Source organism: Fusarium coffeatum, assembly GCF_003316985.1.
Source record: "Fusarium coffeatum strain FIESC_28 chromosome Unknown BRIP53273_contig_178, whole genome shotgun sequence".
Lineage (NCBI taxonomy): Eukaryota > Fungi > Ascomycota > Sordariomycetes > Hypocreales > Nectriaceae > Fusarium > Fusarium coffeatum.
The window spans coordinates 1-15,393 of NW_022157971.1; the positions used below are offsets into that span (position 1 = coordinate 1).

Genomic DNA, 15,393 nt, shown 5'->3' on the forward strand with positions numbered 1-15,393 from the left:
CTGTCAAAAAAAAAAAAAAAAAAAGCCTTGACCGCTCTCACAATCTAGCGCTTTTCGTGATCGGAACTTTTCTCAGACTCGCCTGCTGTTACGTGCATTAGAGCGCTACATAGGTGATAGCTTGGGAGGGATTATAACAAGCAAGGGACCCCCCCTGGTGACCGGTATAGATGCAGTTTGGAATTCGATACTAGTTCTACGTCTGTGCCTTTGACGGGATGCATTCATACCGAGTTCTGCAATGCATGAGGTGAGGTGAGGCTGGGTGTTTTCTCTTCCCAGGCTCCTTCACAGACAACAAGCCAGAACAACGAACGGGGTTTCACCGACAAGTCAAAACTCAGCATACGGATACCCTCTCTTCTCACCGCTTCAATTGAATTGGACCCTTAGAGGTTGTATACTGAAACTATTGGCACTCACAGATGTGGGAATATTCAGTCCCTCCGTCAAGATATCGTTGCTTCTACCCTGCTCACATGACGAAATCCGCTTCATCCCTACTGTCGAGTGAGATCATACTGCTTTTTGGACATTTCGTGTAGGCCCCTAGTTGGCCAAACAAGCAACATCCTATCTTGAAACACCCTCGTTAAAAAGCACGTCGATCCTGTTCTGGGTTACACCCTGCTCGCCTCACTTACACCACAACAGCGAGTAAGTACTGTACTTTTGTCCTCTAGGGGTCTCTATCACGTCACGACGCAAAAATGATGAACCACGCCAGCCCTACATGCATATACATACGAAACTCAAAGCACAGGAAAGAAAAGGAAAAAAGAGGGCAAGGTTTATCGAACCCCCCCTTGTCACCGCTTCTCAAACCAAACTAGAGGATTTTCTTCCAGCCACCCCCTGGAAACCCGAACCCGGCTGGCGTGAGAAGAGAAGAGTTGAGTTGAGTTCTGGTAAACCGGGGAAGAGGGGAGGCTGCAGTAGGGCCCGGGGGCTAGACCGGGAAGCCGTGGAATCATCCCCGTTGGCTGATTGCGGACCTTGACAGGAAGGACTCGCTACTCACTTCCCTACTGTACTGTACCCTCGCTGGCGTTGGACTGACTGCCATCCTATCCGTTAAGTTTAAGCTACGCCGTTGAAGGCTGAGGAATATGCCTTGTAGAAAAAGCATCGCGTGTAGTAGGGTAGCTACGCATATGTAAGAGTGTCTGCTTCAAACTAACAATCACAGAATATTCTTATCGATTTATATGAACTTGGTGTCAAGGCCGTCTCACAGCGTTTCATGTATAAACCTTGAATGCGATATGTCTGATCGACGAGATTAAGATCTAGGAGATGAATCGATACAGAACGGAAGGTCTACGGATGTCGGATGGTGTTTAGGATAAAGTGTATTAATACTTATGCTAATTAGAAGATAAACCTGTGAAGTAACTTCTCCATCCGCGTATCCCACCCTGTCCAAGTCGTTATTCCAATCAATCTAACCCTTATGCCGTCGCGCATCTCCCGCCTCTTGTTGTCTACGATACTCCTGCAAGCCTTCACTCAGGTCTGTGTTGATCACTAAATCATCTTGGCCTTTGAAATGCATCACAACTGTAAGGCCTTCGATGTCGACGTCTGTATGATTGTGCGTGCCTAAGGTGCCAACACCTTCGGCCCGCTTCTTAGGTAGTGTATGGCTTGCTTCATCTCCGAGCTGATCGACTTGGCTCTTGAGATCCATGTACCGCGCTCGCCAGGCGCACATATGGTTATATGGCATCATGGGTGTTGGATCATGAATCACAGTTGACATCACTGAGCCTTCGCGTGCTGGATCGTCGCTTTTGTTCGAAGCTTCAGCTTCTTTATCAAGAGTCTCTTGTTGTTCAGCCATTTCCTCTTCATCGCCTTGCCTCGCGAGTGATAGCTCAACATCGGTTAGTTTGAGGCGAGGTACTGGTGAGTCAACTGCAGCACGCTTCTCATGTTGCTTCTGTAACTCAACCTCGGCAATGTCTTGAAAAGAGTTCTCTGCCTGCGGTGATATGTATTGGCTGGGGTTGCAGTTAATGCAATCCTCCTTCTTCTCTTTGTCGGGCACTGGCGTCCGACTGTTTACACTGCTGAGCTCGCGCCGCCAGTCCTCTACATGGGAGGGTGTTAGCCATTGACTTGGTGCCTGCTCCGGAGACCTGTCAACTTTCCTCAACTGCGTCCTCCACGATGAGATATTGGGTGGCTCGGCATTCGGCTTTTCATGTTCATCTCGTGGAATTGTTTTGCGTAACATGTGCGCTCCTGGCACTGGCTCATCCAGTTGGTTAGAGCTAGGATTCGCACCATCTGTTTTATCTGGCAAGGGATTGTTTTGAGCTTGTGGCGCAATCCTTCCATCTGCTTGTTGTGAGGTACCGAGTTCTTTATTCGGTGTCTTCGGGGCCAGGATAGGCTTTGCACCGGTTGGCTGTGAGGTTAATGATCTCGAATGATCTTCTTGCACGTTATAGGTCTGTTCATGACTGCCCAACGAAGGCCTTATCCAATGGGCATCATTACCTCGAGTATTGACATGGGGCTCGTGAGACTCTGGACTCGGTTGTTGATCCCCCTTGTGCTCGTTAAGATTAAGTGGCTTTGATACAATCTCACTAGGAACTGCCGGTTCTCTGCTGAGGCTATGCTTTGTGCTTTCTGTCCCGACCGTCACAGTTTCGTCTCGACTCAGATTGTGATCAAAGACGGGTTGACTGTGAACTCTCATCATGTAGTTTCCCATGCGAGAGCGCCCGTCTGGCTCCAGGGGGGGCTTTTCCTCCGCAGTTGAGGTGGGAAGGGTCTTGACACCCGCTGCTAGGTGCTCCATGATATGCTTTGAGTGATGTAGGTCTTGTTCATGATGATACAGTTGATCAATTTTCATCTGCAGTTTGTCTCGAGGTGGTGATTTTGTCTCCGATGGGGCATGCTTCGCCTCATGTTTATCTTTGTCCTCATCAATCATATCTAATTCGTTACCTTCAACAACCAGGGCACCCTGACTCCGTCGAGTAGCACATCCAATACTGTGTCGAGGTGGATGATGGCCAGTGTGTGTTGCCCTGCAACTGGGATCGGGACATTCTTCCTGTACATGGGAAGCGCGGGGCGATTTTGACAGAAGACGATCGGGCACGCAATCGGAGTGCTTTGGTTTGCGCTCTACCTGAACTGACCTCGCTGTGATTGCGGGCTCAGAGGGTTTCTTCATCGTCCCCTTGTCCGCCATGAAAAAGGGGTTGTTCTTCACTGAGCCAGATATCTCTGTTGGTGCTGCGATGGTCTTCTTGGGGGCTGGTTTCAGGGTCTCCTGATTATCTTTAGGTCTTAGGCGAGATTTAAGTCCGGTAGGACGAGGAGTCGTTGGTGACTGTGGTTCGGATGCAATCCTTGAGGTCTTGCGGCGACGAGCTGTACTGAGAGTAGGTCGCGTAGGTTGACTGCGTTCACTTAAGGCATGCTCTTCGTGAGTATCTGTAGGTAACTCAGGATTACTGTGCGTATGATGAGGCCCCTCGTACTGGGCCGAGAACTTAGGAACCCTGTGTCCAGGGACCTTACCAGGAATTGTTCCTGTACATTTTATACAAGAGTCGTGGCCGCAGTGCGAGCAATATCGTTCGAAAGCGAGGGGCTTGCCGCATGAATGACAGATCTGCGAGAGCACCGACCTGTTCTGTAAAATCTGTTCTGGCGTACCTGCTTCGCCATCGGAAAACTATCCCGCAGGCCTTGGTATGCCGTACTGTTCCAGAATATCCAGTGCATCCTGGCATTTCTCTGTTGTGCTGACGGTGCGAGATGGGTCCGACGAGGCATGATACGATGTCAGTAGAGAGTCCGGAGGCAATAAGTCTGTACCAGCTGAGTATCGTGGGAGTTTGCTCTGACGAATAGAGGCCTGTCTGATCGGTGGTTTGAAGCCAGTGACACTCGGTCGTGATGATGGCACTCGACCTTTAGGACCCCTTATAACACTCAGTCGCTGATGATTCTTCTGAGACAAATTCGACGATGCCCGCCTACGATCGCTATCTCTTACAGCACGACTCTTGACGCCATCGATCGCTCGCTGTCCCTAATCGAACGTGGTGTTTTTGCGCTCATTCTCCAAAGCGATTGAAGGTTGTTCGGTGACTGTTTGTAGGCGACGAACACGTTCACCGACAACGCCAGGGAGTATCATATCGAGTTATTGATTTAGAAATAATAGTCGACTCTATCCAAGGGAGGACGAATCGTACACGATGCCATACGACACTGCCAGGAAGGCAGTGATATGACCGTTGGCGATAATGAAGTTCGATTAGTCGATAAGGAGTATCGATTCACAGGGTGTTAAGATGGGTTACATGTTGTAGGTAGAAGTTTCGAGGTCAAGTGTGCAAAGTGAGCGGCATTAGGTGTAAAGCACATGTATAAATCTAGCCTAGAATCATAGGGAAGGAAGTCGTGGGATGATGCTCTGCACCTAACGTCAACATATCCTTAACGACGTCACTAGAACATATCCACCTTACAACAGCGCAAGACGAAACAATCACTTAAAAGGAGGCAATAAAAGTACATTTAGGAGGTAGCACAACCAGAACTGGTATCAATTGTCACGGCTTTCGTGCTAAGATGGGTAGAATATTTTGATGTACAAGGGCCTCCGTCACCACAAACTCGCACGCAGTACACTTATTTCACATGCGCCTGGAGAGTCTCGAGAACCTGTTCCGTCGTTAGTAAAGTCAATCGCAAATGCCTCCGTTGTGAAACATACCTCCAACTCGATCTTGGCCTCAGCAATATCCTGCTCGCTTCCGCTGCCGTTGGCGACCTTCTGGGCCTCGGCGATCTGGTTTCGGATAGCCTCAGCGCTGAAGTCCTCAAGGGGGTAACCCTCGACGGCGTTGATACTGAGGACGGAGTTGGGCTGAACGGTAGCAAATCCACCAGAAACTAAACAAGAAAAAAATCCATCATCAGCGTTTTGTTCGATATCCCGGCAATTGGTGTTGTATGTCATGACGTACGGAAGAACTGCTTGGAGCCAGCGGACTCCTCGACAACCTCAACCAGACCAGGCTTCAGCTGCTCAATGGAAGGAACGTGGTTGGCGAGGACACCCATCTCTCCAGACTCGGCGGGGATGTTGACCTGGACGACATCCTGGGACTTGTAGATAGACTGCGTGCGGCAATTAGCTCCATGCATCAATTGGCTACGGTGCCATCGTGAGGGTCCAATTCGGTCGTATCGTGTTCGATCTTGATCCGAGTTATGTCATCGGGCGCGGCGGTCATACCTGGTGAGGAAGGGCAAGGCTCAGCTTGATCTGCGATAACGGTCAGCCGGGTCGGGTTCGTTAAAAACAGTAGCCGGGTTGGCGGGTGTCTCTGGTCTTGCCTTGTCGGGGACGGCCTCGGCGTAGGTTCTTCGCTGGAGGGGAACTCGGATGGCGGCAGGGCGAGCTCGGAGAGCCGCACGGGCGATGCGGAAAGAGTTCATGATGGGCTGAGCTGGTGGATGAGGTTGTTGCGTGGGTGAGCTCAATTGAGGTCGGTCGCTGGCACGAATCTTTGCCGGAGCAGCAATTCGCGATTCGGCTAGCGGGAAAATCCGACGGAGTGGGGGCACGTGAAAGGTCACATGATATCGAAATCTTCAGCCTATCATCTTTCAATCATCACTTACACCATGGATATCTCCTTGCAACTATTTCAAAGTGATCAAATCATTGCTCTGTCTTCCTCTGTTGGGTCTGTGCTCAATCCTGTGCATTATCATTATGTAGTTTGGAAGAGTGGCTCTGAAAAAGCCCAATAACCCCCAACTAACACCAGTCATCCATCATCCAAACAATATCAACACACTACCTATGTGCCAAAATGCTTGCGCTCAAATATCCTCAGCATTTGGAGAATTTGGCCAATTTCGCCGTGCTGTGGCTTATCTGCATACTCGGAGATCACTTCTATAGCATGCCTCTGACTAACACTCTTGGATGTTGAGCATTTCAGTATGATCTCCAGCAGAGCTCCTCGACCATCCTCTGCTGCTTTGCAGGCTTCCTGAAGAGGACTATCAGCTGACCCGTCAAAGTCTATGCGTGATCCATGTTGAATTAACAATGCGATAACATCTTCCTTCTCGAATATGTCGTCATTGCTTGGTTCCTCTGGATCCCAAGAATGACGGAAGACCCCTGATAAGAACGCCTGGCGATTGCCCTTCGTCTTGCCTTCGAGCTCCAGATCTCTTATGATGACGGTTGCGTTGGGATCTGCTCCTGCATCGAGTAGCGCTCTCATACCTTCGATATTCTCCTCGCCTATTGCTGTCAAAAATAGAGGAGTGCAGTCAGTGCCAATGAGAATATCCATCGATCTTATGCCTTCAACGTCTTCAACCTGTTCCTTTTCGTCGTTCCAGGCATCATAGAGAGGCGAATCTGTAAGTGTATCGATCTCAATTCTTCGCTTAATAGATTCTCTCATGATCTTGTTAACATCAGCGCTGCTACCATCTCCCTTTAAGCAAAGATGTAGCAAATTGTTGTTGTACTTGAACCGCGTAGAAACCATAGGATCGGCACCCAGGTCAAGAAGTAACATGGCGATATTGTAGTCACCACTGCAGATAGCTTGATGGAAAGCTGATAAGCCATTCTTGGATACTTGATCAATAGGGACGCCCTCTCGGAGGGCTGTTTCTATCACAAGACTGGCGTTCCAAGCTTTTCTAAGACATCCACAAACATAATGCAGGATCGTTCGACCATCATAGTCGGTGTCTGTTATCTCGATACCCGGTTGCTCGAGTAGAGAACCCATCAACATCAGGGCACCACGCCGAGTGCACGATGCCGCGATATGAAGAGGTGTTTGCCCGTTCAAGCCCCGTGCTTTGGGGTCAACCTCCTTACGCTTCAGCAAGAGTTCAGCAACTCTGCGATCGCCTATCGAGCAAGCACGATGCAAAGGTGTGAGACCGTCTTTGCTGTGTAATCCAGCATTCACTTCTGGACGAGCCAGCAGGATCTCGATGATTTCGAGACTTTCACTTCTGTAACCTGCTGGCTCACAGAAAGACTCCCCTGTCTCACCCTTTCGCCTTTTCCACGGATGCAGCATAAGATAACGGCTCCTGACTGCCCAGTGGAGCGGTGTCATTCCATCATCGTCGGGTGATGCTACATCGACTCCAGGTTGTTCGAGCAGAAGCTTCACAATTTCCAGTTCACCGTGTTGTGTGGCGAGATGGAAGGGGGTCGTGTTCACATCATCTTTCTTAGTTGCATCCACCTCTGGTCGTTTAAGAAGTGCCTCGACGAGTGGCAAGCTCCTCGCATCAACGGCCGCGTGCAACGGCGTAAGATCATTCTGTTGAGCAATACCTGCATCGGCTTCTGGACGTTCGAGTAACGTCATAGCAATATCGAGGCGGCGGCTTACGATAGCGTTGAACAAAGGTGTACGTCCAAGTGAGTCAGCAACTGAGACGTCCAGATCAGGTCTTGCGAGTATGCGCTCTTCGAGATCATGTTCGTGGCGGCTCATAGCATAAGTCAGAGCATCTCCAGCTGGCCCAGGTCCTGGAAGGTTGGCAAGGAGGTCGATCACTTCTTTCTGTTCTTCCTTCTCTTCATCTGGTTCATCTTGCAGTGCAGGTAAATCTTTCACAGACCAGTACGCTCCCAGTTTCTGAACAAGCAGCTTCGCCGCTCCTTTTATCTTGCCGTGATTAATTGCTGTGTGAAGAACATAAGGCTTCGTGTCACTCATGTGTTGCCAGCATTCGCAGAGTCCTACTGAAGGAACGTGGGGATCGACACCGACTTCGACTAGGAACTCGAGGATATCACGATGTCCGTTCATAATGGCGTATTGTAAAGGGGTGCCTCTCTGTCCGTGTTTTGTCGATCCTGTCACATTCAGGTTTGCGCCATCTCGGTACGCTTTCTTAATGATATCCAGACGTCCTTCTTCAGCTGCAATACATACTCTCGTTGCCCGTAGTAGCGGTCGTATAATGTTATAGACATGACGATTCGTCTGAGCCAATGCCACTTGCGACCTCGCCGACAGTTTTATGTCGCTGATAGTTTCAACCATGCACTTGTCGGCAATGCGACAGATGATTTCCACGGGCAGTGCTTCGATGGGAGGCATTGCGCAAATGGTTACTGGACAATCATACTGAGAATAGCTGACAAGGTTTCATACGAGTGTTTTGCATGTCTCCGCAGGACATGTAACAAGGTTAAGCTTCTGCGATCGAATTGGTGGAAACGATGTTGGCGTTGAGTTTCTGAGAGCCTCAAGCCTCACAAAAGCAAACATATGTTGCTTATGACGTCTATCATCCTTGCTGTGATCAGCAAGATATGCAATTCTCACGAAGCAATCCATGTTTCTCATCCCTGCTATAAGTTTTTCTACGTTGCAAACTTTGGTGTTTTATTTCATGACTTGAACATCGATTTGTCTTTGGACGACGATCTCTAAGTGCTGGACAGGTGGTCTCGCTTTCTTAATCATCTAAAGTGGTATTGTCAAGTATTCATTATCAAAGATAAAGACTACTTCACATATATAGAAAGACTCACTTCTGCCCGTACCGTCAGATGGATAGTCTAGTTTACTGGAGTCAAGATAACTGAATATAGACTTAACGTGTCCTTACCCAGAACAACGTCGAACTCCTATGCATACGCCTCAGGGAGCTTTGGAGCAATTACCGGCTGTATCGCAAAATACATGAGTATACTTCACTCTACATAGCATGGAATTAAAACAGATAGTTGGCGAGGAGTGATTGAGTTATGTAAAACCGTAGTTCTGACCTCGGTGGTGTTATGCTTCAATACATTTTGCAACCTCTAACAACCACTCAATTGGCAAATCTTTCATCCAATCTGAATTTTGAAGTTCGGGCTGAGCTCGACGGCGCTTGCTTTACTTTATCGATTTGTAGCTTCAACTAATATTCGAACACATCATGCTGACGATGAGCTCTCTAGAGATTGCACCCGTCAGTTCTCAGCGCAAAGCAGTAGCACGTTTCACCTGAAATCCAAATGCCACAAACTTGGGATTTTGGACGGTCTAGACACGTTCTGTTGAGCAGATTATTTTCCTCGGGATGATGCATATGTACGCTGCGAACATGCATCACGATTGCATGTGAACTTTGTTTGAGAATAGTAAGCACACATTACCGTTGATACGAATATCCGGAGCGGATAACACCGCCATTCTGAGATCTCACATAATACAGTAAGATTCAAAGATCCAGGGTCTTAACCGTCTGACTCAATTGATCCTGACTTTGATTAGAGATGTATTCCCAATCAACAAGTGTTGTACCTGGGGGAGTGTTTCTTGGTCTTCAGACTACCCTATACAAGACAGATTCCATGACGACAAGACGTCGAAAGTTCCAGTCGTTGAAACAGCAACTATACCCGACCTGACCCGGAAATGGTTCGGGAGACCGGATTCTCTGCCATCAAAACATCATCAACCCAAAAGCCAGTTTATCTCCAGCGAGGCATAAACAGGAAAACGGGTTCCCTCTCTCGGCACTCAACGCGTACAAGTGCCGATCACCTGAGTTGCAGTGATGATCTCACACGTCACAGCAGCAAAAACAGGTCCCTCCAATCCCAATCGGCCAGGTAACTCCATCACTGACTACTGAGTTTATGCTTTCAGAACTCTGGAGTTTCGGGCTTTCGAGAATCCGCCCAGTCAGGCTTCCCGGGGCCCGAAACGACCACCAACTTCTCCAGATTCATCATACAGTATTGAGGATTCACCAGGTCCAGGGCTCCCTTTGCCACAAAATCCACGTAACTTTCAGTTATCGTTACAGTTGTTATCGTCTTGCCAACTGATTATTATTAACGTGTGTCGTCACTGATCATCAATTGTCATCATCATCAACCAGGCGCAGTCGCAAAACAAGTCTCAGCCTTCTTTGCTTATCTCACTCTCTGCGTAATTCATCTTGGCAGTGTGACTTTGTACACAATTCGTACTGCACAGTCCAGGACAGTATTGCACAGTAATTAAAGGGCAGTGAAAAGAGAAGGCTGTCTTCAGAGCCTCGAAACTCCCAGCCTCTGCCAAGAGACGCTGAGCAATGAATTGCATCACAGTTTCAGCCATGTTGACGGTGACCATCTCGGAGAAAATAGGAAAGTCAACTTTTGCAAGTCAACACCTGAACTGACACAGCAGCTTCACTAGTCTCAACTTTGAGAGTCTCTCCCTCTAACTAAAGAAGGCTGAGAGTAGGAGTGAGAGCTGAAAGTTGACAAGTGACGAGCTCAGGTCTCCACTGGCACTGGGTGAGATTGAGATTGCAGTCCGCGGTGAGACGGCGTGGCTTTCAGACATTCTTGGTGAGAAATTGCGATTGACTCTCAAATATTATTACAAGCTTCCGTATACTAATGGGATCCGTCGGTGAATGACACGAGGTATCGTAAAGTACTGAGGTTAATGTCGTAAAGAGGTTAGCGCACCGACAAGGAGAAGGGGAAAAAATTAAACATATTTTTTCCCTCTTCATTCTTCAACCTCTTCCCAGTCTAGAAAAGTCTGGCCGGTAAAGCAAATTTTCAAGAATCCACAGTGGCTTTAATAAAATCAACAAGGAAGTTTCCAGACCCATAAAAGCCACCAAAGGAATGACCGTTGGGGACTGGATTTTCTTTTAGCAGGGTGGCAGATGTTGCTATTCTCAGCCTTGTATATCCAGTGGCTCACCACTAAACTTTTAGATGTTGAGAGCTTTGAACATGAGAGAAGCTCAGGCCCTCTCGGAGAAAATCAAATCTCTTGGCAAAAGATCATGGAGGGCACGACGAGTCCCTGATCGGCACATTCGACGACAACGTGGACGAAGCAAGTGACTGGCTTTGAGTGGGAGTGGGAAACCCCTTCATTGCTTCTTACACCGTCATAGACAGCATATCCTGCATGTTTGTTTCTCCAGCTTAGACGTGGCTTTTTTCGGGTCTGAGGATCACGAGCTTTTGTGATTTGTTGTTGGGATCTTTAATGCCATCTGGCGGTCGGTCGGCTCATCGCTGGCTGGATCAAGGGAATCGGCTAGGACGACGGGATGGGGAAAATGAGATGAGATGAGTTGACTTGAGTTTGCTCTCCAGTCTCCTCTCATGTCAATCCATGTCCATGCCATTGATGCATGTAGGTGACAGAAGAACTGTCCTCCAAGGCTTAGGCATCAGAATAACGTAGCCTTAAGTGCTCGTCTAAATCAGCTTAGAGTGACCGCATTATTTCGTCTCTCATGCTCTCGTCGACCAATTCTTCTGACACCCTGATGCATGAATGCTACTGTACTGTATGCTGCTGTGCTACCCATGCTCAGCATCCCGTTCCATCGTGCAGGAAAGCAACCCACACCTCCTTTGCCAAAAACCACGCACCTTCTTTCGGCTTAAACATCAACGAGACAGACTAGGGCTTCTGAGTCGGCCCAGTCGTACAACCGGCCGAGACCTGGGTCCATGTTTTTGACGATGCACAACAACGGGGCACGATGCGGGTCAGTATGCGAGCTGCGGGTAAGGACTTAGACGGGGAGTTCTAAGAGACCGACTTGAAGGTATTTAGACCAATGTACCTGCATTCTTGACAATATCAATGGCCATAACTTGGAATACCCGCTCTATGTCTCAGACTTGGCAAGACTCTAGCATCAGAAAGCTACCTTAGTTGCAGGTAGTTCCCATAGATGCATCGATAATGACTCTGATGAGATGAGATATCGTCATGTATACTATCCCATATAATGCTTAGCGGTATATTGAATAACTTGCTTGTGAGGTGTGATTCCACTGCAGCAGCAAATGTGGACATCTCGTGATCATTGAAGCTGGCTATAGCTTCGAATATTTGATCATGTTGTTCGTGACTCAGCCCTTTTTCCAAGTATGTAAAGATATAAGCCGTTCACCGCCAGAATCTCACGATTTTTAAGCACTGTTTTGAGAGTGGGTGGGCTGTAGGCGAAGGACAGTGGACAGTCATAGAGGGTGAGCTCAGAGACGCCATCTAAGCTGCATGAGCCAAAGTGAAGAAAGGCTATATGGATGCATCCAAAGAATAAGCAGGACCTCGCATGGCAAGGTAACGTACATACGAATTTCCAGCTACGCGCTGATACCGCGTTGTGGTGTCCTGTCCTGACCTGTCCTTTTGAGATGCGGGGTTTGACTTCACAACGCGGGGTTAGTGCCCAGGCGGACAGGTCGGCATAACGAGGAGCGTCACTTCAAGAAGCGAGTGAGATTGTGATGGGAAAAGTCAAAGGATAATATCAAGAATATCTCATGCGTACCAGTAATAAACTAGAGAACTGATATGTCCGTTATCGCTTAGGTTGACTGACAGACGAAGGCCAAGGCCAAGACAGAAACCGAGACCCTCCGAATGCCTTTTCGAGGTTACTCGAGTCTCAAGGGCAAGGGGGGTTGCACCGCTTGTATGCAGCTCCAAAATCACGGGAAGAGACCGAGGCATTTGACGATCAGTAAACAGTGCTAAATAAGCTTGGGTCGTTTCAAGCATCTTCTACGATCGGCGTCGCGAAATGAAATGTAGCGAGTCACGTCAACCTCGAATATCAAACAGCTATGATCACACAGAGGACCCTTCAACAGCCTTGTAGCATCGCCCGGTAGTTTCATCATCTAAGCTTATGAATAGGAGACGAGAGTCTGTGATGCTAGGCCGTTTCAGGGTCCTCTGTAATATTCTGGGAGCGACGATCCGTTGACATGCTGATAGGCAACTTGACTCGGATTCATGCGGCCACCTATCGCTGAGGACGCATGGAAAAGACGACACTACTCAAGACAAGACCATGTCCATGCCAAAACTGTCGTCATCGGGGGATTTCTGGCTTGCATTGCATGGGTTTCTGCAAGTGGGTTTGTTAGATGTGGGAGAGCTCACGAGTCTGAATGTGAGGAAGTGCATTAATTGGTTGATGAGGGAAGGGGTGTTGTTGATGCAGAGACAACATGACACCCAAAAACGGTCAAGACAATTCTGCGTGCGTCCCTGAAGCAAGGGTCGATCGTAATCGACGCAGACGGCGGCTTTGAAGGAACACAAATGGCACCAGTAGAAAGACGTGATGATGAACGAAACAGGTGATTGTGGAGAAGTTGCTAGTTGGCGAGGCGAGCAACAGCACCTGGATCAGTAACACTTGTCTTGTCTGTACGCTTGACTATGTACCCCCACGACTTTGGGGTTAGCCAAGAATAAGACGTGCAATATTCAGCGCAATAAGCCTGATTGAAAAGGACAAAGAAAGGAGATAAAGAGAGACGAAAGCACGTCAAAGGCAAAGTCAAACTTGCGCATTGTGTTTGACCTTGTACTCGTGCATTGTAGCACTGACAAAGGGCGTCCGATAAACGAGACGTTGATTTGATAGACGGAAGATAAAGGCCTGCAACACCAAAATAGGATCAACATAGCGAGCTGTGGCGCATCAATATTCAACCCTTCTTGCATCAATAATGGGCGAAAGTGGTCCCTGATGCGCGGGGGTCTGTCAACTGAAACGAGCAATCTGTGTGTCAAATCATGACTATCATCTGAGGATCTGGTTGGCGAAGTGACTGATTGTCAGTCACAAGCCAGCCAGATGATCAACAATAACGACAACACAGCACAGCACAGGACAGCTGCTGTGTTTGCGGATGGATACACCGCCTCGAAAATGAAAGCGGCTGGTGTTGTACAGTACAAAGGACAGTACAGTAAAGAACGGCATCCAACTGGTGGGAAGACAAAGATTCCATTTGTGGATCTCATAAGCGCTGAGGATGAATCAACGGCCAGGAATTCTGTGGCGGCTTGCTTCTAGAAACAACAGTCATCTGTATTCGTGGTTGATTATGCGAGCGCGAGGCTTGGACAAGGACAGTGCAAATGATCCTCACACGGTATAGAGAGCGGCGATTCGTGGCTTACTCACTCCGTTACTGTCGCCGTCAGAGTCAGAGTCAGTCAGTCAGTCACTGGAGACTCCAGAGTCAAGAGTCAGGACGGTGTGCCACACAGTAGATCAAGGCAACCTGTTTTCGGCCATTTCAACGTGGATCTATCTGAGGTTGGCCGCTGACAGGCGCCACTGGTCAATTGAAAAAGGACCCTTAATGGACAATTATGCCCGCTCGTGGCCGTGTGTAAAGAAAGGAGAATATACAGTACTGTACAGTATGGTAAAGTAAGGTTCTCATTAATTGTCGGTCTGGGCTGGATCCGAAATTGCTTCCTCGGAATGCAGATACGCTCGCCTCACAATCACTCGACGTACCGTAAACGTACAGTACGCATGTACATGAAAGTCCAGTAATCTCGAGACGGTCAATGGATCCTTTACGGTTGCTCGAATGCTGGGCACGTTTGAAAAAGCGGATTCGACGCGGAGCATCAGTAGCGGAGCAAGACAAGGCTTTCTCGTCAAGGGCACGTTCACGTTTTTTTCTCAGGTCAATTTAGAGCAGAGACATTGAAAGACAGGCCTTGAATGGATCAATCTAGGCGCTGAAAGGCCTAGCCCAGGAGAAAAGCGACAGAAAAAAGGGCGCAAAATGTCCATGAACCTGGAATTCTTTGGCTTTTGCTTGGCTTCCATCAACAGAGTCAGTCAGTTATTCATGCTCCGTGTCCACTCACACCTGAGTATCTGGTCATCAATTGGTGATAGCGTATGGATACGATACTGTAAAAGACAGGTATTGAAGCCCTGCCCTGAGCCCTTAGCACCTGGCGCCCTGTGGGATATGGAAGTATCCATTAATTATCGCGATGGCATGGGATGGGATCAATCCAATGTAACAAGCCAGTGCAGCGCAGCACCGAGTTAAACCCTTTTCCGTTGGCTTAGTCCAGTAAAAATTCTTTGACACAGGGGAGAAAAAAAGGAAAAACAAAGGTCAAAGGAACTGCGAGACCCATCTTTTACCCGCTCCTTGCACGGTAAATCGACGGCCACTCTCTAATTTAGGGGACGGCCCCCCCCAAATCTCAACCCGTTCCTTGTCGCTGTTGGCTCGAGTTGTGCGTTTTTACCTTTTTCCTGCTAGTCTAGGTCGCGTCTTCTTTGTACCGCGAGGTACAACCGATTCATCTCCCGTAGTCTGGGCTTGGTTCCTGTTCTCGTTGTTTCGTTCCGATTAATCAAGGCTTATTAGAATAAAAATTTCAAACGGAAGCAGCCAACAGAGACGCCCTCCTTTGTTGTGTACTTGACTTCACTTTCGCCCTTGAAGTCGCCCTTGAAGTCGCCCTTTCTTTGTGAACTTTGCTTCCATTATTATATCATTATAGTAGAATTGGCCCTTGTCGATATCCTTTTGTCTCA

The 15,393-nt window shown here is 48.3% G+C and overlaps 3 protein-coding genes across 3 annotated transcripts; all 3 read right to left on the bottom strand.

The window, feature by feature from the left end:
* Positions 1 to 1,444: 1,444 nt before the first annotated feature.
* Positions 1,445 to 3,566, bottom strand: FIESC28_07886 (uncharacterized protein; the record flags this gene model as incomplete). The annotated part of the gene is made up of 2 exons (XM_031162026.1): positions 1,445 to 3,425; positions 3,547 to 3,566. The coding sequence occupies 2 exons, from the start codon at positions 3,564 to 3,566 to the stop codon at positions 1,445 to 1,447; spliced, it is 2,001 nt and encodes a 666-aa protein (XP_031013880.1).
* A 1,102-nt stretch (positions 3,567 to 4,668) lies between these two features.
* On the bottom strand, positions 4,669 to 5,481 carry FIESC28_07887 (uncharacterized protein; the record flags this gene model as incomplete). Its single annotated transcript, XM_031162027.1, has 5 exons — positions 4,669 to 4,701; positions 4,754 to 4,932; positions 5,007 to 5,160; positions 5,279 to 5,308; positions 5,347 to 5,481. The coding sequence occupies 5 exons, from the start codon at positions 5,479 to 5,481 to the stop codon at positions 4,669 to 4,671; spliced, it is 531 nt and encodes a 176-aa protein (XP_031013881.1).
* A 368-nt stretch (positions 5,482 to 5,849) lies between these two features.
* Positions 5,850 to 8,144, bottom strand: FIESC28_07888 (uncharacterized protein; the record flags this gene model as incomplete). The annotated part of the gene is made up of 1 exon (XM_031162028.1): positions 5,850 to 8,144. The coding sequence occupies one exon, from the start codon at positions 8,142 to 8,144 to the stop codon at positions 5,850 to 5,852; it is 2,295 nt and encodes a 764-aa protein (XP_031013882.1).
* Positions 8,145 to 15,393: the final 7,249 nt, after the last annotated feature.